Source organism: Helicoverpa armigera, chromosome 26 (genome assembly GCF_030705265.1).
Source record: "Helicoverpa armigera isolate CAAS_96S chromosome 26, ASM3070526v1, whole genome shotgun sequence".
Classification (NCBI taxonomy): Eukaryota; Metazoa; Arthropoda; class Insecta; order Lepidoptera; family Noctuidae; genus Helicoverpa; species Helicoverpa armigera.
In genome coordinates this window covers 5,244,056-5,266,459 of record NC_087145.1, presented here as the reverse complement: position 1 = coordinate 5,266,459, position 22,404 = coordinate 5,244,056, and the positions used below count along the sequence as shown (strand labels likewise).

At 36.7% G+C, this 22,404-nt stretch overlaps 2 protein-coding genes across 9 annotated transcripts in view; one reads left to right on the top strand and one right to left on the bottom strand.

Moving 5' to 3' along the window:
- LOC110375042 (filamin-A) overlaps nt 1-22,404 on the bottom strand; it is a 307,158-nt gene that overhangs the window by 173,509 nt on the left and 111,245 nt on the right. The gene's annotated exons all lie outside the window — the stretch shown is intronic.
- Nucleotides 1-22,404, top strand: part of LOC110375060 (inositol 1,4,5-trisphosphate receptor) — a 98,656-nt gene that overhangs the window by 61,833 nt on the left and 14,419 nt on the right. For 2 of the 8 annotated variants that reach the window (XM_064041790.1, XM_064041793.1), the window contains exons 16-46: nt 243-399; nt 929-1,028; nt 1,321-1,499; nt 1,869-2,024; nt 2,485-2,682; nt 3,100-3,206; nt 3,544-3,623; nt 3,928-4,056; nt 4,465-4,619; nt 6,027-6,074; nt 7,925-8,084; nt 8,422-8,563; nt 8,935-9,056; nt 9,429-9,557; nt 11,401-11,538; nt 11,963-12,166; nt 12,637-12,752; nt 13,230-13,365; nt 13,845-14,004; nt 14,511-14,659; nt 15,181-15,301; nt 15,673-15,815; nt 16,281-16,471; nt 16,938-17,049; nt 17,461-17,569; nt 18,894-18,920; nt 20,004-20,144; nt 20,488-20,579; nt 20,842-20,971; nt 21,428-21,541; nt 21,873-22,012. In XM_064041790.1, the coding sequence (XP_063897860.1) occupies nt 243-399; nt 929-1,028; nt 1,321-1,499; nt 1,869-2,024; nt 2,485-2,682; nt 3,100-3,206; nt 3,544-3,623; nt 3,928-4,056; nt 4,465-4,619; nt 6,027-6,074; nt 7,925-8,084; nt 8,422-8,563; nt 8,935-9,056; nt 9,429-9,557; nt 11,401-11,538; nt 11,963-12,166; nt 12,637-12,752; nt 13,230-13,365; nt 13,845-14,004; nt 14,511-14,659; nt 15,181-15,301; nt 15,673-15,815; nt 16,281-16,471; nt 16,938-17,049; nt 17,461-17,569; nt 18,894-18,920; nt 20,004-20,144; nt 20,488-20,579; nt 20,842-20,971; nt 21,428-21,541; nt 21,873-22,012 (4,085 nt within the window). The remainder of the gene's footprint in view (nt 1-242; nt 400-928; nt 1,029-1,320; nt 1,500-1,868; nt 2,025-2,484; nt 2,683-3,099; nt 3,207-3,543; nt 3,624-3,927; nt 4,057-4,464; nt 4,620-6,026; nt 6,075-7,924; nt 8,085-8,421; nt 8,564-8,934; nt 9,057-9,428; nt 9,558-11,400; nt 11,539-11,962; nt 12,167-12,636; nt 12,753-13,229; nt 13,366-13,844; nt 14,005-14,510; nt 14,660-15,180; nt 15,302-15,672; nt 15,816-16,280; nt 16,472-16,937; nt 17,050-17,460; nt 17,570-18,893; nt 18,921-20,003; nt 20,145-20,487; nt 20,580-20,841; nt 20,972-21,427; nt 21,542-21,872; nt 22,013-22,404) is intronic. The other 6 variants (XM_064041797.1, XM_064041798.1, XM_064041791.1 and 3 more) reach the window with 5 other exon arrangements.

The following is a 22,404-nucleotide window of genomic DNA, read 5'->3' as shown; positions in this document are numbered from 1 at the left end:
CTAAAATAAAATTTATGGTTTTTCATCGACTTCATAGCTATAAGTTTTCTTTTAGGATATAAAATAACCATACTTGCGTGTACAACACAAGTATGGTTATTTTCATTTGGAGTCCCATGGCTGTAATTATATCACTTGAAAAGTTATGACCATTTAAAAATAAAAAGGCTAGGGATTAAACTTCATATAATTTTCATTTTTATTTACATAAACAAATCTCATTATCATTATTTCCCCGGCAGGTCTTGTCCGTAAGAACATGAAGACTTGGCAGTCCCGTTTCCTGGACTACCTGAGCGACCTGTGCATCTCCAACAAGAAGGCTATTGCTGTGACACAGGAGCTCATCTGCAAGAGTGTGCTGTGTGCCAATAACTCGGATATACTTATTGAGACCAGGTAATTTAGTAGCATCATGAGAAGGCCAAAGATGAATGAATTGTGTGAAAGTTGATACGGCTAGAAAAATTCAATGGTTTGAAGGAGAAACTTGCTGCGCCGACCACAAATAAAATTGGTATAGGGGCAGGAAGATGAAGATACTCATGTATTTCAATATTAATATGTGAAGTGAAAACTTCCGACCACTTTTAGTAATAAAAATTAATAATAAAGAGGAGCAGAAACACGAATTTCGACATTATTTGTTAACTTAATCTTTTTGCGAAAAAGTCTAGAATAAACTGGTGTTTTAGGAACATGCAGAATATTGACACTCTGGAATAGTGTAGTTTCCTAATAGGAAAATAAATTTTCAAATCGGTCCAGTAGGTTCGGATTCTATTCAATACAAACAATATCAATTTTCCTTTCTATAATGTTAGTTGAAATAAATGTTACTTTTAACTAAGTTAAATTTTCATCATCCTCCGTGCTTTCTTTTAAGTTTAAATTTTGTTATTCTAAAATTATTTGCGCTCTGTTCTAGACTGGTTTCAACCAAATACGAGAAAAGCAAGAAATTAGACCCAGACGATCCAAAATATACTGTTGAAGAGGAAGTAATGCTGCTGTGGAATAATAAGAAGGTATACAATGTTTTTCAGTTTATTTGTCCAAATTACTTAAATAATCCTGTACTGTACTGTTAAATAAGTTATGTGGTTTTTAAACTCATTTAACAGTAATAACAAAACCTATCTTTAAAAAGCACTGGATTTTGATTGTAAATGCCATTAATAAATAACCTAATTTTTTTTTCAATATTTTAAAGAAATCACATAAGGGACATTTCTCATACACGAAAAATAATGATGATTGAAAAGTCTTTCGTTCATTTTTAATACTAAAACATTAAACTATGTGACCCTCTCTTCCCAGTGTTCCCGTCTACTATCAGAGCTGGCAGCCGAAGCCCGAGTGGACCCGAACAGCCAGTCAGCAGCCATCCTGGACTACTACCGTCACCAACTGGACCTGTTCTCAAATATGTGTCTCAATCGGCAGTATCTGGCGCTCAATACGCTGTCGCCGCAGCTGCATATACATCTTATATTGAAGTGAGATTATTTACAGACAGACTGGTATCTAAAGTCGATATAAAACTTTTTAAAATTGTAAAGTAATTAACGTTCGACCCCATCCACCTAATGGAAATGACCAATAAAAATACCGTTATGATCTACCTGGCCTTTTCTTGAATGTTGTCTTATATACAGCCTATGGCATAGCACCGAACCACATACAAAATAATAAAACTATCAACTTTTTTCTAGCTTTACATTTCTCAAAGCCTATTTGAAATAAAAAAAAAATAACAAAAAAACGTTTCACTCAACGAAAAAATACAACTAACACCATCATATAGATAGATATAATATATACTTTATTAGGTACACATTTTATTAGATAGATATATTTGTCCACAGATGCATGTCAAACGCATCCCTTTCCTACGAGGTCCGTGCATCGTTCTGTCGCCTCATGCTGCATCTACACGCGGACAGAGACCCACAGGAGCCGGTCACGCCTGTTAAATACGCGAGACTCTGGACCGAAGTCTGTGACAGGATACATATACATGAGTGAGTGTATCTTTTGTGTCTTGTTTGTAGGACAATTACAATCATAGAATGTAATACAATAAGTAAAATTACGAAACTCGATTTATTTGAGCTGCACTTGAATTTTAAATCTAGGTTTGGTGTACACTGGGTGAGCTGAAACGACGTTTTGTCATGGTTACATGAAATGACTAATGTTCAATGAACCTGGGTTCCAGAATTCTGTAGTGAACTCAAAGATACAAAACGAGAGCGGAAAAATAACAATATCGACTTCACGACGATTATGAGCGAGGGATTTGTCTCCATTAAATAGTGCACTTTAGCATTTCATTAGCGAAAATACTTGACCATGCTTGGGGGAAAGTTAAGCTACGCTAAGATAAAGAAATTGGTTTCATTCAGTAGGGTTAGATACAGCCTTCTCCGACATCCATGTTCCAAAATACATGTTTATTAATACAAATATTTATATTTCCAGCTACCAATGCGTGAAAGGCGGCCCAGATGCTAACAGGGAGAAGGTCAAGGAACAATTTGCATCAACCATCCGCTTCGTAGAGAACTACCTCTGTAACGTGGTCACTAAAACTTGGTACTTTAGTGACCATGATCAGAACAAACTGACTTTCGAAGTCGTGAAACTGGCGAGAGAGCTTATCTATTTTGGATTCTATAGGTAAGTTGATAGAGTTGTAATTCCTTTATCTGTTGCTTGTGTAACTTCGTCACTTGGTACTTTTACGTTGACATGACAACTGATCTATTTTTGATTCTATAAATACGGATTGTGGCTGTACATAATTCCTTACATATTCTAATTATTAGACCATCAACTTGCCTTCATCGTTATAAACAAAGAACGATCGCACCGTTCCACATTGATGCAGTACATCTCAATTTTATTTAATTTCCACAGAAAATGGCTATCTGTGTATATTTCTAGGGAATTCTGCTTAATAATATTATTTTTAGGTGCTATTTCTTCACCACACATAGGCCCACTGGGAGACAACGCCTAGGGCATAAGTCCGCCATAAAATGTGCAGAAAGTATTAAATAAATAAATAAAAATATTACTTCATCTCGTTTCCAGCTTCAGCGATTTGCTGCGACTAACGAAGACGTTACTGAGTATCTTGGACTGTGTCACCGCTATGGACCTGCTCAATGAGACCAACGCCCTCTCTGGGGAAGTGGAATGTAAGAACTAGCAGATAACATTGATTTATTATTAGGTACTATTCCTATGTTTTGTAGATCTGAAAAAACTATTTTGTGGCTTGTTGAAAAACATAAATAAAAAGTCTTGTAAATAAACTAAGTTATAAAATGTTGTATCGCAAGCAGCTCAGGAAAAGGAGATCAAGAAACGTAAGTATCTGAATTACTATCCTCATTATTTCCAGTACTTATCCATTCACCTAGGGATAATCTATGTATCTTTCCTACAGCGAAATAATTTTTATAGTCGGTTTGGTACTCTCAGATTCTTTAGGATTCAGAGAAACAAAACAATGGTTGCTTTTAATAATTCCAGCCGAAGGTGGCGTCTTACGCAGTATCGGCGACATGGGCGCTGTGATGACATCTATAACTCTTGGAGGCGTGGCCAGAAATGTAAGTATTTATTTCCTACTAGCTTCCGCCAGCGGCTTCGCCAGCGTGGCGTGTTCATAAAAAGTAGCCTACGTGTTAATCCAGGATATCAACTATGTACATACCCAACCAAATCGGTCCAGTCGTTTTTACGAGAAAGAATAACAAACATACATCCATAAACTCTCACAAACTTTTACATTTATAATATTACATAGCAGGATTTTTTAAAATTCGGCTACCTAACAATATCTTCGGGTTTCGGACAATGTTTTCTTTACATATTGTGTAATGGGTATCTGAAGAGAAAGTTTTTGTATATTAGCAGTCAGGCAGCAGCTCGATGCCGGCGGGCGGCGGCGGAGGCCTGCAGCGCAGCGCGTCGGCGCTGCTGCTGGCGCGGGAGCACCCGCTCGTCATGGACACCAAGCTCAAGATCATCGAGATACTGCAGGTAACATATTATACTGGTTATCGTGAGCTTTGAGAGGCACGGAAATAGGAACAACGTTGCCCCTATATGCCCTTCAAAATGATATATCTATGCACTATATCTGAACAACATAAGCGCAAGTGCTCTTACTCTCAAAATCATCGGATGACAATCTGTCTCGCGAGGGAAAAATCAAAGGAAATCATCATGATTAAAATAACCTGATTGTTTTGTATTTTTGTAGTTACGAATTTTAGTACATAGTACAAAAAAGTCGCAAGTCTGAACCCTTTTTAAAATGTCATTAGATTGCTAAGAATGTCATCTGTTTGGTTTACATAAAACTGCATAATATTTCACGTTTTTAATCCACATTATCAGTTCAAATAACTAAAAGCTATAATAAAATAACTTTTCCCCAATTTCCAGTTCATCTTAGACGTGCGACTGGACTACCGCATCAGCTGTCTGCTGTCGATCTTCAAGAAGGAGTTCGAGCAGGCCGGCGAGAGGTCGGCTGATACCATCGGTCGGGCTGATGTGGAGGCGATAGGCCTTCAGGCTGAAGGGATCTTCAGCTGTCGGTGAGTAGGGGAATATTGATGGAAAGTGGGGAAAAAGTGGGGAGCGCGGTAAATCAAACAAAATAGTCAAATGAAAGTAGGATAGGTGGATTTAGTGAAGGTTGGGAAATACACCAAGGTTAAAAAATATCGATATCAAAAATCTGAATATAATAATAGACCATTCTTGGCAGCCAGTTAAAAGATAATTTGTTTGATTTATCATCCTTTTTATGGGTTATTCGGTATATATGTATTGTATTTAACACTTTTCTAGTAATCACATTTCTTAGATTTTAATTACATATTTGTAGATTCTTTTATATTGACTAAATTAAAATATTGTAATTTTTCTCTTTGAATTTCCATTTCTTACTAAATAGATGTTAGTTAAACTGAAATTCTCTATTTCTTATAAAACATTGTATAATTGGCTATTCCTAAACTTCTGTAGAATATTTGTAAATTGTAAAATATACCTTATTTCAGATTCATAATTATTGTAAACTTTGGTATCTCTATAAAATCTGCATTTAAATATTTAATATTCTTTTGAGTTTGAACCGATCTTAACAATGTTGTTTTCTGAGTGTTATTGATGTTTGTCTAGGGTTGGGCCAATGTGTGCCACTGGTTTATCGACATCGACAAATTAATTATTGACTTGTTTGCAGTCACAACCCTAGTAACTACAAGTTTTTTTTACTGTTTTTAAGATTGTTTCAAACTCCAGTATATCCATATTTGTCTCATATTAAGTAGAATTCTGTATGTTATCGTATAAGCTGGTATCACTATCAGTGACTAACGCATGTTGACTGGTGACGGGGCGTTAAACAAGTGGTCATTACATATACACAATTTAAAGGGTTCTTATTGATTTTTTTTAACTATATACTTTACAAACAATATTTTTACTTTTTATCGAAAATTTAAATATCGATATCATGATTAAAGTCGATGTAAATTAAGTAGTTTTATTAACAATGACACATAACGCATTAAAAATTAAAATATGATTTGCTGTGTGTATATAGACATCAAATTCACTTTAATTATGATCAAAACTTTTTAAATAGGTCAACGAAGTAGTCTTAAGAAGGGTATATAATGAGACTACATAAAGAATGCATGCATGGGGAGAACATAAGGATGCTCTTATATCCTTATAAGGGATCATAGACAGTACATAAAGGCTGTATATGTATAAGGGAGCTTATGGGGGGAGCATCTGAAGGAGTTCCAAAAAAGAAGAAATAATGTGTTAATGTTATGAAATAAGGAAATTAGGGATGTGGCCCACAGTAGCCAGTAGGACAAATTCGTTATTGTTTGTATATGTAATGACCACAACAACCTAAAGAAACTGATTGTCAATAAAAAAACAGGAGGGAAACAATAACGGTACTAATGTGATATGTTTTTCAGAGCAATACAAACTGTGCCTGACAGCTGTCTGCCCAAAAATGTAGATTTGTTAGTAAGATATAGTACTTGCATGCGAACACTAACTTGGCATGGGAACGGCTGACTAATCGCTTTGTGACTTGCGTACTTTTTGCTCCTTTGAACTATCTGTTTATTCTCGAACCTGGATTCTAATCTAGAAAGGTGCTTTTGTGTATCTAAAGGTGGGCAATTTCTATTAAAATTCAAAATATTTTGGGTTTCAGACTTTTAAGTGGAAGCTATCTTAGAGGTTCGCTGGGTCATTCTGGCTTTAATTGTTTAATTAAGTGCGTAGGTGGACAGACGACCTTATAAAGGTCGCCGGAAGACGTTGGATGCAGGTCGCCTTCAACAGGTATCTGTGGAGATCTAAGGGGGAGGCCTATGTTGCAGTGGACGTCTTCTGGCTGAGATGATGATGATGATGTAGAGTGTGCAAAAACATATTCCAACTATGTACAAGTAATTTGACGTCAAAACAGTAGTGTGACACTGCCGTTGTTAGGTTTTATTTCGATTTAATTAAACGTGAAGTTCAAAGGACAAAAAGAGCAGATTTAAAACCAAGCATGTTCTGCTGATCTTGGTGGCATTTGTGCTAAATGAAAATACTAACCTAACCCAAATAATGGTCTTGTATGCATTTGTGTTAACATCCAAATTGGTCTAAATTCTGTTGTGGGATTATTCGAATTTAGCTTTATTAGCTGTTAAGTCATTGTCTCCAAATGAATCAATTTAAAAAATCCTACGAATTAGAAAAATGTATGCATGAAACCCTAAATAGTTTTAGCAGAACTGTAAAAACCTGCATTTTCACGTGTTTAGTGTACAAAATATATGTGCCCTTTGTTTTGAGGTGCATGATAGAGTTTTCCAATAACTAAATTGTCTGCGAGTCTTTGTGGTTTTATTACAAGAGCTAGCAAAATTAGGTATGCCTTTGCCAAAAATAATTTAATTCTTTCGGTTGATTTTAAATTAACATCTAACTTATAAAAGCTGGTTGTTCTGGGTTTGGGAGTGTTCTTGAGTTAAATAACAACTTCTTATGTATTTATACATAAAAAACAATGTATATATTTTCGTTTATAACATGTCTCTTTTTTGGGGCTAATAAACTTAGCTTTCTTTCCTCTGTGGAAACTGCTACATGTGGATTTCAAACTGTACTTTACCTACTGAAAAGCTTGAATACAAAATACTGAATTTCCATATTCAGCATTTCTGTCAGTTCTGTATTCGTGTATAGTTCTCGCCAAAATTGTTGCCGCAACGGAACATTGCGAAAGCCGCTGCGCGGAAATCATTTACAGGTCTCGGGAAGTGGGGGCCACATGCGCGTACGCGTGTGACATAATTAGATCCATTCCATCATTGAGTTGGCAGAACTATCTATACTGAGCTTTCAAAATCGGACTCATCCTTATCCTTACAAAACTACTCTGTCCAATAGAATGCTTTACGTATCTTCTTAGACCTCTTATACTCTGATGCGTTACGTACATCCCCTTCTTGAAGCTGGATAAATATTCGTTACTTAATATTGAATTGATTTGACTTAACTTATAATATGTCCATTAAAGTGAAATTAAGCTATTTTGGTAGCATATCGCTCTCTTTTAGTTCTCAAAACTTCAGCGTCTCAAATCATTCAACCTGCTTAGATGCTCCTACCACTGCCTTAAAAAAATTGAGATATTTCTCTGCCTGTCTTACAATACCAGTAAAACCAAAAACAAACGCTAACCTTAATCTCATAAAGTAACGTTTATTTATCCTCCAAAACGCGGTGTTTGTGACAGTCCTGCTTAGCCTACGCTTTTTCCTCACCCTTACTCACCCAGGGTGTCCCTAACTTAGTGGTCTTTGTCCAGGGATGGTCTAGACCTGGACGAATGTGGTGGCAGGATGGTACTCCGAGTGCTGCTGCAGCTGTGCTCTCAAGGAGCGTCGGCTGCGCTGGTGTCAGGAGCCCTGGCGCTTCTTTTCCGCCATTTCAGTCAGAGACAAGAAGTGCTGGCTGCTTTTAAGCAGGTAAGGTGTTTTGTTATTGTTTTGATCTAATGGTATATAGACTACTAGGCCACTTTTCTACGTTGCCTTGAACCTGGCAAGCAGATTAATTGATGATTTATTGATGGCATAACCATTCAATCAATGGACCAAAGAAAATATCGTGGGCAAACATATTCGTGTATATGTATATGTCTTCCCTATAAACAGAACACCTTTTAATGTCCTAAACATCAAAATTTGAGTAGCCATTCAAGATATCCGACTGTAATATGTTTTACCAAGTATGATTTTTCTCAATAAAATTTTATGAAATAAAGTATCAAGATTGATGTAAATGGTCACTTCTGATTGTCAGGTACAACTGCTGGTATCAGACGCCGACGTGGAGTCGTACAAACAGATAAAGGCGGACCTAGACCTGCTGCGACAAAGCGTCGAGAAGTCGGAGCTCTGGGTCTTCAATAAAGGACGGGCTGTACTTATTGATGAGCATATAAGTATGTGTACTATCTTTTATGTGTTTTTACTCTTGCATATTCACCTTGTTTTCGAGGAACCTTCTATCTGTATCCGAATAAAATTACCTATGTCATCCAGGGATAACCCAACAGAGAAAGAATTTTCCAAAATGGTTTAGTGTTTTCGAAGCCTTTACAATACAAACAAACATGTAAACTAGCCTATGTTCCTCTTACAAATTAGGTTCATCTACTGTTTAGGTTCAATTACTGTTTTTGTTTCTTTCACAATTTTATTATATTTTATGTCCATACATGTTTTGTAGAAAACCCCTTTTGTAGTTTCTAGCGTATATAGCGTAAATATTGGCGTTTCTTATCGTCCTCTCACACATTATGTATGTTTGTAGGTCTAACAGGTACGGTGGGTCCAGGAGGCGCGGTGCTAGAACGCAACGCATCTATGGATAATGTTCTAGACACTTCTAGAACGGCCAAGCACGACCACAACGAATACAAGAAGATCAAAGAGGTAAGTTCACCCAAACCTTTCGTCCAAAGATCCAGTTTTTATTGCATACAGTCGTAGTTTTACAAATAAATATCGAGAATAGGAACTTGAACAATATGAAATTCATATCATGAAATAAAGTTTGTTTGATCTTTTTATCTTTTATTGTAGTCGTTTTTTTTTTTCTTCTAGCATTTTCTGAATCAATTTAGCAGTGTAACTTTTAGTATATAAAAATATAAACTGTCATCAAAAGTCAGTAGGTATTTCTACTAGTTTTTCATGTCCATGTTAATGCTACAGGTACCCCAGCACCAACTCACATTCTTACACAGCACTTGGTCGACCCCTTGGCAATGTCCTTTAACTAAAATATAACATTATGTTCTGCAGATACTACAGCGCATGATAAAGTACTGCACGCATGGCAACAGCGGCGCCGAGACCGGCCGTCCGCGCAGACACGAGCAGCGACTGCTCAGGAACATCGGCGTACACCATACTGTGCTGGAATTACTGCAGGTACACTCGGTTTAAATATCTTAAAATTGATATAAGCTGGTATATGTAAGATACATACGTGTCGGGTATAATTTAGGCGGTCACCAAAAATATTTTTAAGACTCTATGCTGAGGCACCAAATAAAATAAACAACTCCAAAAAAAATAAATTGACTTTATTAAAAGGGCACTAAAGTATATAATATTATGATTCAAAAAAAATAAAATAACATCAGAAAAATCGCAAATCTCGCACAAATATTATTTTTGGTTCCCAAAATGGATTAATGGTCACCAAATTCTATCCAACTAAAAGATTAATATTACTACCAAAAATCAAAGTTAGTGACGAAAACGAATCGCTGCAAAACCGACTCCACGTAGTCTTGTCTGCCGTACCCCTAGAGTGCAATTCAAAACCGCGTAGGCGCGGAGGGGCGAGGCGGCCTGCGAGCTGAGGCGCAGGTAGTTGAAGCGCTCGCCGCCGCGGCTGAGGCGCAAGCCGAAGCTGCGGTGGTGAGCGTGAAAACCATCTGCGACGATAAGCTCGCATGGGACCGCCGGAGCCCCGCAGCGCCGGAGCCATGACAGAAGCCATGCTTGCTGCATGTTGCGTACTTACATTTTAAACGTACTGAGTTACACTCAAATTCATACAACAGTAAATAAGCGACGTACGTTTGGGAACCCCAGAATATTAATTGGTATTTGGGAAATATTCTAGCGATCGTTAGCTTTTTTAGTCTAACAAAAATGACCAAATTAGGAGTCATGGTATTACATAATTGGTAACATCTAAGTAGTGACAATATATAATATTAGGTCTAAAGTGTATTTTAAAGGCGTCCATATATTTTTTTAGTAGCCAATAATACGAAAAAATGGTTTTATTTAATAATATTTTTGGAAACGTTATTTGGTGACCATTTATCCATTTTGGTAACCGTTTAGAATTTTTTTGGTAGTAAAATAGGTACTTTTTTGGGTGGTGTTTAAACACAAGCCATATGTGTCTAATAAGTCTGACACACGTCTAACCAAGACGTATCGGGTTGCCCGGGTAACTGGCTTGAGGGGGTCAGATAGGGCAGTCGCTTTTTGTAAAACACTGGTACTCAATCAGCTACATCCGGTTAGACTGGAAGCTGACCGAAACTTAGTTGAGAAAAACATAAAGGGCTTTAGAAGGAATGGCTTTTAGTCAGTAAGTATCATCACATAACATCAAATGACCTCTCATAAAAAAAAATGTATTTCTTATGGTAATTGCTAAATAAATGGACACTCGCAAACTTATAATTAAAGATAACTGTTAAAAATTATAGACATACAAATATTCAACTTAATTTGTATCAGTATTGTATGAAGAATATAGTGATAGTATTATTTTTCAGACATCATTCAAGCGATTATCAGTGAGTGCTCAAACATGTCTGCATGCTATGAGCATGGGCAAAACCCTATATTGGAAATATCCTCCAAGCTGTCCTTTGATATGCATAAAAATAACTCGACTTAAACTGCCATAAATACCTAAATATATGGCATATACTTAGGTATTTACTATTTCCCCCGGGTCCGGGGGAACTATTTCCCGCACCCGGGTAAAAGTAACATAGATTGCCTCGGTAAATGGATAACACTGAAATATTTTTGTGATCGGTCCTGTAGCTCTCAAGATAAGCGCATTCAAACCAAGAAGCAAACAGTCTTAAGGATTATTATAAAAGGTTTTTAAGGAATATATATTTCAAACTATCTTCAAAAGACAACCCTGCATTCCAGAAGCACTCAAAAAGAAATCCTCTCACCACTTTCAACCCCAAGCCTTTCTCTCCAAAGTAACTCTCTCTTCTCTTCCCAGGTCCCTCATGATGAAGACGACATGGCGATGGATGAGCTCCTGGCTTTGGCCCATGAGTTTCTGCAGCACTTCTGTCACGGCAACCAGCAGAACCAAGCTATACTGCACAAACATTTGGACCTGTTCCTAAATGCTGGGGTGAGTAACTTATCTTAATATAGGCAGGCTAGTATCAAGATTTTTTTTGTTGTTGAATAGATTTGTGGGATACTAACCTTCTTGGGATTTTAATTTTCCTGCTATCGGCAGTGGACTTTATACTGACTGTAGTCTTATTTTGGTCAAAAATAGTAACAGGGTTTTTTTATTCCTTTATATTTTTATGACAAATGACTTTTTCTGGTGTGTGATATAATTCCTATTTTTGGTGTATTTTATTTTTGCGTATGAATGAAATCCCACAAAAAACATTAAATGTAAAAAAAAAGCCAAGCCTCTACGCAATTCTTCCACCGTAAAAAGTTTTGAGATCGCATAGAAACCAAGCCCTGTTCAACTTAAGACTGTGTAACTTAAGACATTCAAAATATGTTAATAATGTATCAAAAACATTTTCCCACAGATACGCGAAGCCCAAACCGTATGCTCAATATTCAAAGACAACGCGGCGCTGTGCAGCCACGAAGGCAACGAGAAAGTTGTAGCTCACTTCGTGCACTGCATCGAGTCACGTGGCCGAAGGCCTGACTACCTGCACTTCCTGCAGACCATCGTGCATGCTGACACCCAGTACATCCGCCGCAGCCAGGACCTGGTCATGCAGGAGGTGAGCCTTGTGCAATTGTTGAAAGGTTCTTCTAACCTACAGACAGACATGTGTTGCTGGGGAGTTTGTTACGCCACTTCTCAGCAAAAACACATAGGAAGTGATGAAGGCCGGGCGTTTTGACTGTCTTTTGTAAATTTCTGACGTTTGAAAAGTGTTATTTTTTACTACGACTTGTACTATTAAGTTAAGAGACATATTTATGTATATTATGCAAAAAAATATAGTTTTTTTTTTCTTTCAAATATATTAAAAACTAGCTTCTGTCAGCGGTTTCACCCGCAACCCGTAGGAACCACGGCACGAACCCGGATAAAAAGTAGCCTTTCTCGATAAATAGGCTATCTAACACTGAAAGAATTTTTCAAATCGGTCCAGTAGTTCTTGAGATTAGCGCGTTCAAACAAACAAACAAACTCTTCAGCTTTATAATATTAGTATAGATGTGAATTATTTTGTGCCCTTCCCAGATGGTGAATGCAGGTGAAGACGTGCTAGTATTCTACAACGACAAGGTTTCGTTCAACAACTTCATACAGATGATGAGACAGTTCCGCAGGACCAATGATATGCCGGAAGCACTCAGGTACTTACATTGTTCATTTAATAAAGTATAGTTTAGTTAAGTAGAGGTATAGTTCACTCCACCCACGCTGAAAGGGATTATTCTAATAATAACTAATAATAGCTGGTGACCTGTGAAGATAAAATTAGCTGTGTTTTGATGTCAATAAATAACAACTTCATAACTAAATGCTATATAACTGTACTTTACTATATAACTAACTATGAGCATATATACTCTCTTGATAGTCAAAACATAGATAGTATGGCCCTTGCCAATGATCAAAATTATCATGTCTCTGAATAACATGTAAATTATATTGACTGATGGTATAGTAACGTGCGAACGTGACAGTTGCAAGTGCAACGGTCGATTTTGTGACATTTCGACTTCTTAAATCGTCGCTGATTTCCCCTTGTCTAATTGTGACCTGTTTTTTAAAGCACGTGTCTGACACATATTTTTTCCACCTTATGTTAATATTTGTTCGTTATCTAGATACCACATCCAGCTAGTAAAGCTGCTAACATGCTGCACAATGGGCAAGAACGTGTACACAGAGATAAAATGCCACTCGCTCCTACCGCTAGACGACATCGTGTCTATGATCACGCACACTGACTGTATACCTGAGGTAAGTTCTGAAGACTGTTTCGTAGTCTATGGCCACGTGGTTTAGTGTTGGTTTTATTACTGGGAAATATGGTAACAGGCACTTGAAGCGATTTTGGTATGAATGCAAATATGTTATGACTGACAAAATAATGAATGTAGATTTTTTAAAGTGAAAAGTTATGTACAAATAAATATAAATGGATTGAGGCTTCCGTGAATCACGGGAAAGAAAGTAATGGTTGTCTTTAAGCAATTGGTTGTGGTAATATTTGCGACCAACTTCATTAATTACTCTATTTGGTGGAGGTCGATTATATTTTTTGGTACTGACGATTTACTCAATTACATTATTTACCAAAGTCAATGGCGGTAAATAGCTAACACGTATACGCGCATGTACCCGCTGATACATAAAAATGGTATCTGCGCAGAGACTCCGTGATATCAAAATGTTAGGCGAACTGGCTGAACTAAACTTACATCAAACTTAATTTCCAGGTAAAAGAAGCGTACGTAGGTTTCCTGAACCACTGCTACATAGACACGGAGGTGGAGATGAAGGAGATCTACTCCAGCAACTACATGTGGGACCTGTTCGAGAGATCCTTCTTGCACGACATGCAGGCCATACTACATAGTGACGGGACGCAGGCTGCTGGTGAGAAAACTGTCGAAATATATTTTAGTCACCATAATATTATAAAACGTGGTTTAGTACTAGATTTGGAGCTTCAACTTTGTTCGAGATGATGGTTTATTCATAGTTTTAAAGCCGGTACTTTTTTAGGATCACGCTATATAATAAGGTGGAAAGGGTTTTTGTGAAGAGTGTTTCTGGAAAATTCTGGATCATTATAATTCATGTACATTTCTTTACAAACGATATTGGTCTGTCAGATGACAATATAAGAATGTTAGTCTTCAAAAAAACAGCTTCCGTTTAAGAGCTATGTTGCCACAAGCACATACATACTCAAACTCATAACATCCCCCTTTTTGCATTGGATATTAAAAAGGGCCAATCACTATGTTACTAAGTGGCTGATTGAGCAAGTTACATAGAACATTAGTTAGAATAAGACTTAACAGATTCTTTTACTTTCCATTTTCATGCAAAATATATGTATATTTCCACACATAACTAATTAATATTTTTTCCTCCAGCAGGTCCATCATCCGAGATGCCGTCGACGTCCCTGCGTCCAGCAGTGGGCACTCAGAAGGCGTGGGTCAACTACGTGACGGACGTGCTCATGCACACTATTTGTACATTCTTCAACTCGCCGTTTAGTGATCAGAGCACCACTGTGCAGGTGAGGGAAGCTATACCTACATAGCTGAAGGAAAGTATTGACGTAAAGGATGTCTTTTTGTGCGCGTTAAATGAACTATAATATGTGATAAATGTAACTCATTAGCTTCTTCCAGCTTAGAAAAATAACCCATGTAGCCCATTTAACGAACAAGGATATAATAGATATAAGCATTGTTTTTTTTCTTTGAAATTGAGCCGATTGTGATAAGAGTGTTCAAACTCTTCATAACATGAGTATAGAATTTCTAGGAGTTACAAACTAATTAGGTTAATGTGTTTTTTTACTCTTGCCTATTATTTACAAAGAAATAATTCCAATTATATTTTGTCGCTGCTCGGAATATTCTTACATCTCTATTTGAAGTAAGTACTCATAAAAAAAAAACAAATATACGTCCGTCCTTGATGCATAAAACTCCTTAATCACTTTTAGTTTGCGTTTATTCAAATGTCAAAAAATACATACATTTCTCATATCTGTATAGAGTTTAAATTATAACAAGTATTTCCCCTCCACAGACCCGACAGTCGATATTCGTGAAGCTGCTACAAACAACGTTTAGTATCTACCAATGTCCGTGGTTGACGCCGCCGCAGAAACTCAACGTTGAGAAATGCATACGGACCCTTAGTGATGTTGGTGAGTAGCTATTTTTATGGTAAAACTGGTTGAATGGTAGTGATGTTACTATGTCGATACTTTTGACGTCAGTTAAATGTATTACATGATAGAAACTATTCGCCAGAAGATCCAAGAACAAAAGTAAATCTCTTCAAATCTTGCCAAAATATTTTATTTAAAAAACGACGTTCTAACGACTGTTTTAAATGCGCAAAAAGACCTTTCATTGGCCTTAAAATCGATAGTGGGTTAGATTACGAAAATCTATTAATACCGATAACTTAGCTAGCTCTCCATTAGAAAAAATAATTCCTTAAATCAGTTTTTGTATATGTAATAAATTTCCAGGATTTCATTCTTTTTACATGATACCTCCTTCATGTTCACAGCTAAATCCCGCAGCATAGCAATTCCTCTAGAGTTAGAAGCCAAGATCCAGACGGTGTTCGAGAAAGCCGCAGCTCTGTCCCGTCAGACCAGCAAGTGGTTGCTTGCCTCCAAGACCTCCAAGCTTGAGAAGATGGCATCACAGGTTAGTTTTTACTCTCATGTTGCATTTTTTGTTGCTATTATATTATGTATCACACTACATACTCCTCCTTTGTACTACCCCCTACATACTGCTCTTATGTACTACCCACTCCATACTCCTCTTATATTTTTCCCTACAGACTCCGTTTTTATACTACTCCCTACATACTCCCCTTATGTACTACCTCTTATGCTGCTAAGTTTATTAATATTTTTGTGGTAAAGTTTGAATCCCGCATTTATTTCCTTACATACACTGTTGTTATATAATGTATCTCACTACATCCTCCTCTTATGTTCTACCCCCTACATACTCCTCTTATATGCTACCTCCTACATACTCCTCTTATGTACTACCCCCTACATACTCCTCTTATGTACTACCCCCTACATACTCCTCTTATGTACTACCCCCTACATACTCCTCTTATGTACTACACCCCTATTAAACCGATCGAATTTCTAGGCGAACCTCCAAAACGACAGATCAGTAATGGAAGGTCTCCAGGAGATAGTGGCTCTCCTAGAGGAACAGCTGCGGCCGCTCCTGCAAGCTGAACAGTCGCTGCTGGTGGACATCTTGTATAAACCTCACCTGCTTTTCACCAGTCCAGGGGAGGTGTCGCAATCTGATACCAGCGGGATCTTCATATCCAGGTAAAGAAAATATCCAGAAAAACTTTACATGAAGATGCATCTGTGATCTTCGCGGTGACTTTGGACAAACCCTTCCAGCTCTTGGGAGCTACCAGTCCATTAGAGTGGACGTTGTTAACCGACTTCAAAAAAAGAAGCTCAATTTGACCAGTATGTATGTTTGGGCGGTTTTATGGAACCAATTTTGATGCGGTTTTCAGCATGTTTTATCAGACCTAGGGGAAGGTCTTCGGTATATAATTGAGCCGGAAATGTCTTTAGGCTGTGTCGATTACGACGAATTATAGGGTTAAGCTGGTTCTGACTCAGATTACCGCAATCTAAGACCATTATTTCATAGGTTAGGTTAAAAACATGCTACATCCTTTTTCTCGAATCAGCTAAGTATGCAATCAAAAAAGATTGCAGTCCAATCTGGAACCAAATTCATCACCTCAAGGAATTAACATCGATTTTTCATTTGCAGACTCATTCGACATACAGAGAAGCTTCTAGAAGAAAAAGAAGAGAAACTATGCGTCAAAGTACTGCGGACTCTTAGAGAGATGATGGCTGTCGACCCTGAATACGGGGAGAAGGTATGATAACTTCATTGTTTTGTCATAACTTATTCAGTGGATCTAATTGTTCAGTCGAAAAAGTTTTTACTGTTTTGTCGCTATTAATTGAGAAAACTAGAGGTGAAATGCACTGTGAGAATTTGTCACTTTATTACTTACTTTTATTTTTGCGAATATGAAGATTGTATTTCTAAAAAAGTGATCGGAATCTATTGTCAAAAAGATGATCATAGAGGGTACATGCTTATATTGCAGTAAGTTTAAGGCCCTTTTGCGAATCTATCGTTCTGCAGAGCAGTTTGTTTTTGTTTGTATTATTCATGGCACGAGGCGTGCACAGGCGCGATCAGTTATATTATTACTAACTGAATACGTCCCGAAAATGTTCATATTCCAATAGAATTTTACCGAAAAATCTTACCTCCCTAGGGCAACCAACTTCGCTCCAAGTTACTTTCGCAGTACTTCATAAACCGCAAGTCGGAGCCTAAGATTCTCCCGCCGCCATCTTCCGTAGCCGTCACACACGGCCCTGGAGGTATGTAGTCTAAGGTTCGGTGCTCGGGTCGGGTCATTTGGGTCATGGTGATTGTACTTGGGTGACGAGTATACATTGAAAGTGCAGCTCTAGATTTTTGAGATAGTTTTGCTCCTAAAGCCGCTTTTGCTTATATTGGTAAGGCAATGATCTTGTTATACTCCAATTAGAAATATTAAAGTTCTTGACTCTGGTTTACAATTTGATGAATTAGATTTCTGAAAATCCTCGTCACTCAAGTAATATCGGTAATTATAGTATTAAAAAATAATTAGGTTTGGGGTCTATGGTAAAACCCAATGGCTGATATCACCATTTATTCACTTCAATTGATGTTTAAAGATGTTGCAATGATTCTTGCAATTGGGAGATCAGTGACTTAAGTCGTAAAATCTGGGTTATTTCGAAAAAAATTAACTATATTGAGCTATTGAAACTGAGAAAATTATGACTATTTTTGCGTATTCTTTTGTTAAATATACAAAGAAAGTAAATAGTGAATCAAGCTTGAGGGAAAACATAAAATTGAAATAAAAAATAAAAAAATAAAAATAAAAATAAAAATAAAAATAAAAATAAAAATAAAAATAAAAATAAAAATAAAAATAAAAATAAAAATAAAAATAACAACTTGTTTAACAGTTTACAAAAGATAGTGACAAATAGTTTGCACTACTAGCTGTAGTGTAGATTCAGCACTATTCATAACTTAGTTCAATATGTAACTTCATTTCAACTCATTAACTGGGTTTTTGGTTTTTTAAGAGAAAGATAATTAGTTTAATAAAAATAATTGTTTGAAAATTTTACGATAAACAAATAAATGACACTTGATAAACTCCAAAAGCTAAATAAATAATAAAATCTCATGTCGTATAAAATATACAAACTCTTTTTGATTATCTTTCTCTCTGAAAACAAATAAAGTAAACTTTCTAAATTAATCTGAAACTAAACTGGGTCTAAGTAATGGTGATAGGATTTAGTATGTAACTTATAGTGCCATAAAGGTGCCTTTGCTATGGAAAAAGTTAAATAAAATTAGGTGTTGACGTATTTCATTAGAAAATAGTCATTTCGTGGCATAATTTCCCTCCTAACAAATGAGAATAAAAAAAATATGTCTTTTTCGTTGCTTTGCAGTTTTAGACTTTAGGGATGATTTATTTTTTCAAATAAAGAAATTGAAATCATTATAAGGGATATAAGCCTTAAAAGAACTTGTTGACTTTTTCCTCGTATACTTAACAAAGGCACCTAAAACTTTAACACTTAATAGATTAGTGTAGCAATGTTTTTGTTTACCTCACCGCATGCGACGCAGAAAGCCATCCGCTGAAGATGAAGACAGGTGGGTCCATGCTACTAGAACGTAATGTTTAACTGTAATAACTAATGTATTATACACACGAGCGTTTTGTGCACACTTTACGTATAATATTTACTAATATTATGAATGAGAAAGTAACTCTGTCTGTCGGGCTTAGATGCCAATATTATTCAACCAATTTAAATATTCGGTACAGAGGTTTTATCCAAGAGCTGTAAGTAGTTTAAGGGATGCAGTTTGATTCGCGGGGAGCAACTAGTTTGCAAATAAATAAAAATATATAGATTTATTTATACACCACTGAATGCACTCAAAACGCTTTATGTACTAAAATAACTCAGACTATAATGGAAATAAACTGGACCTAGCACGAGCATTTGCTAAATTGGGGCTACCATTCAATTATCAAAGTTCTTCGGAGCTAATTCGGAAATATTTAAATGACACATTTTGCTATCCAAGAATGTTTAAACTACTTGGTATAATTGACACCTCGTGCTAGACGCTGGTTTATGCTCAATAACTTTGACATGAATAATATAAGTATCTTATAATATGTACTTGAGCACTACGTGCAAATCACTGTATGCGAGTAACCACCTAGTTAGTTGCTTTGTCGCTATACCCATTTCTTAATATAGCACTTTTTATTTTGTATTATATAATACCTATGTATAGACTAGACTTTCCGCGACTTCGTTTGCAATCAGGTGTTTATGCCTTTCCTTGTGTGATTCTGAGCTCTATAAAATCAACGAAACATACATATATTTGTGAATCCCTTGACATTGTTTTCCCAGAATGTCTAAGACTATATGGAGACGGTTCTTAGCGTGAGTTGCACTATTTATCTATAACAAGCAATACCCAACCGTGACATTCCACCTATTAATGAAAATAGTTCGGTTATCGTTATAATTAAATTGTGCAGCTCTCCGTTAAATGTATCAATATTTCTACCAAAACCTGTAATATTTGCTACCCAAGTTACCCCCACCCAAAATTATTATTTTCATTTAGCATCCCAAAAAGCTTTCTAACACTGTTTGCTATCAGACCACCGTCAGAAATTCTCCCAACTAACATTCAATAATGGTTATGTAGCTAAAGTGTTGCTGCGGACTGGTCAGACCCTGGCTCAAGTTCAGGCTCATCTGGATAAGGAAGGAGCTTCGGACCTGGTGGTAGACTTGGTTATCAAGAGTACTAATCGACAGGCCATCTTCCTGGAAGCTATACAGCTTGGTAAGTTACATACGTACAATCGTACATAGAAATACATTACATATGTGATAATGAAATAATTTTGGTAGTTATTTTTAGTCAAGATTGAAACTAGTTTTGTGAGGCTGCCTCTTTCATCTTTTTATTGAATGAATTGTTTTTATCACCTGATAAGGCCTTCTTTGAGAGTTTTCTCAAATCCACATCAAGGCCTCTGAGGCAGATTTTTACATTGACTTTAGGGCTACTTTCAGTGAAAAGCACTTATCGGAATTTGACCAGACTTTATCTCAATCGCTTTGACTATGTTAATTAGACAGAGCAAATATGTATTCAGTAATAAACAATTTTAACTTTTGTTCAGGTATTGCACTCCTCGAAGGCGGAAACCCAATAATTCAACAAAGCATATTTACCAAACTACAAAATGGTGAAATATCTCAAGCATTTTTGAAGGTATGTAACTGTCTATACCGAATTTACTTTGGAATATATATCTTGTGTCAATTCACGCCAACAAAAAGCTTGTAAGTTTTATTGCACACACAAAAAAAAAATCTTAGCTTTTCTGGCAAATATAGGTATTTGTCATATAATAATTTTACTTATTACTTCTGCCATATAAAGCAGTTGGTGGAAAAACCTTACACTGTATTTCATGTTATTAATCTCCCAAAATAATGTCAAAACGTTGCAGTACAATAATTTGGTTGTTCAGGTATTCTACGACAAAATGCGTGAAGCACAGCAAGAGATCAGGTCCCTCGCTGCCAGCAGTACTTCTGCAGCCAGTGGGGATAAGCAGCGCACTTCTTACTCCGAGAAGCAGAAGCCAGTAGTCGCTGACGGTAAGCCTTGAAGGGTCTCTTTATCATCACGGAGAGGGAAATGGTATAAAGAGATCAGGAAAATTATAGGTTCCCATTAGAAATAGTTAAATTACCCCTTTTGCTGTTGACAATATAAACAGAAGGAAGTGTGAGATTGTTACTCAATAAAATTAACTATGTTCCTTTTATAGCCCTTAGTGTCCCAGGGTTACGATAACTTTTCCGAACAGTCTCAGATACGACCCGTTAGGGCTAGCACCTTTTGGTGGCGGGGAAATGTTCAAAAGAGTATCAGTGGCCTTCAAAAAGAAAAGGCGTGTATCTTCTGATTAGATCTAAGCTTACTCATCGTATCGCATCAACATGAATGATTTATCTATGTAACTTAGAAATATTGAGTGCGTGACATGCATCGCAAAAGTTTGATCCTAGTTAATCAATGGGAAAAAGGTTTTAATAAAAATAATCCCGTAGGAACGAAGACCAGCCCCGGCGTTCTGGTGGTAGGCGAGGAGATGGATGAGGAGGTGACCAGCGCGTGCGGCTCTGCTGTGCACGCATACTCTGATATACACACCATGTCGCATGGTAAGTCACTGTACCATCAGTTTCTAAGTGAAGTAATATTTGCTGACTGCTACATTATCTGAAGGTATCATATCATAAGGCATGTAAGAAAATAGCAATAATTATATAAAACAAAAACGCGAATCCACTGCGGGCATAAAAAGAAAAGATGCAATTTCCTGACATTTCAGAAACGCAAATTAAACATTTTCGATTGCACGTAGTCTTTTACCAGACCTAGACCCGGTAGACCAGAAGAAACAATAGTGTGCATTGGATTCTCGCTTTTAGAATGAAACCCAAAACATTTGACATATTAAAGCACTTTATATAAACTATTGTTGTGTGTTAGGTACCACAGCTCTGGAAGAAATAATGGCAGAAAAGAAAGAGGCTGGCAACTCAGACGTGTTACCGTCCAAGGTTGCCATCATGAGGCCCATATTGAGGTTCTTGCAGCTACTCTGTGAGAACCACAACCCTGACCTGCAGGTAACAGCAAAAATAATCATTATTACTTACTTTTTCCTCACCGTCCACAACTTAAGAAGTCATTTTCAGCGATTAAAAGGATGATAAGACAAAGAACGTCGCTACCATAATCAATCTAGTTTCAGAAGAATTTGAAGTTGTTCTAAATCCGAGCTATCTTGTTTGATAAAAAACTCGATTATTTTCCTCGTACATTGCAACAACTAGCTTCCGCTAGCAGTTTCATATCTATACTCTAGGAATGGGATACCTAACACTGAACAAAAAAGTCCAGTTTTGCCAGTTTATAATACTAGTACAGGTTAACGAACTTTCTTTCCCTTTATAGATAAACCTCGCATTTTATCTAAAATACCTCCCACACTTTTCCCAAATTCTTAAACCACTTCTTT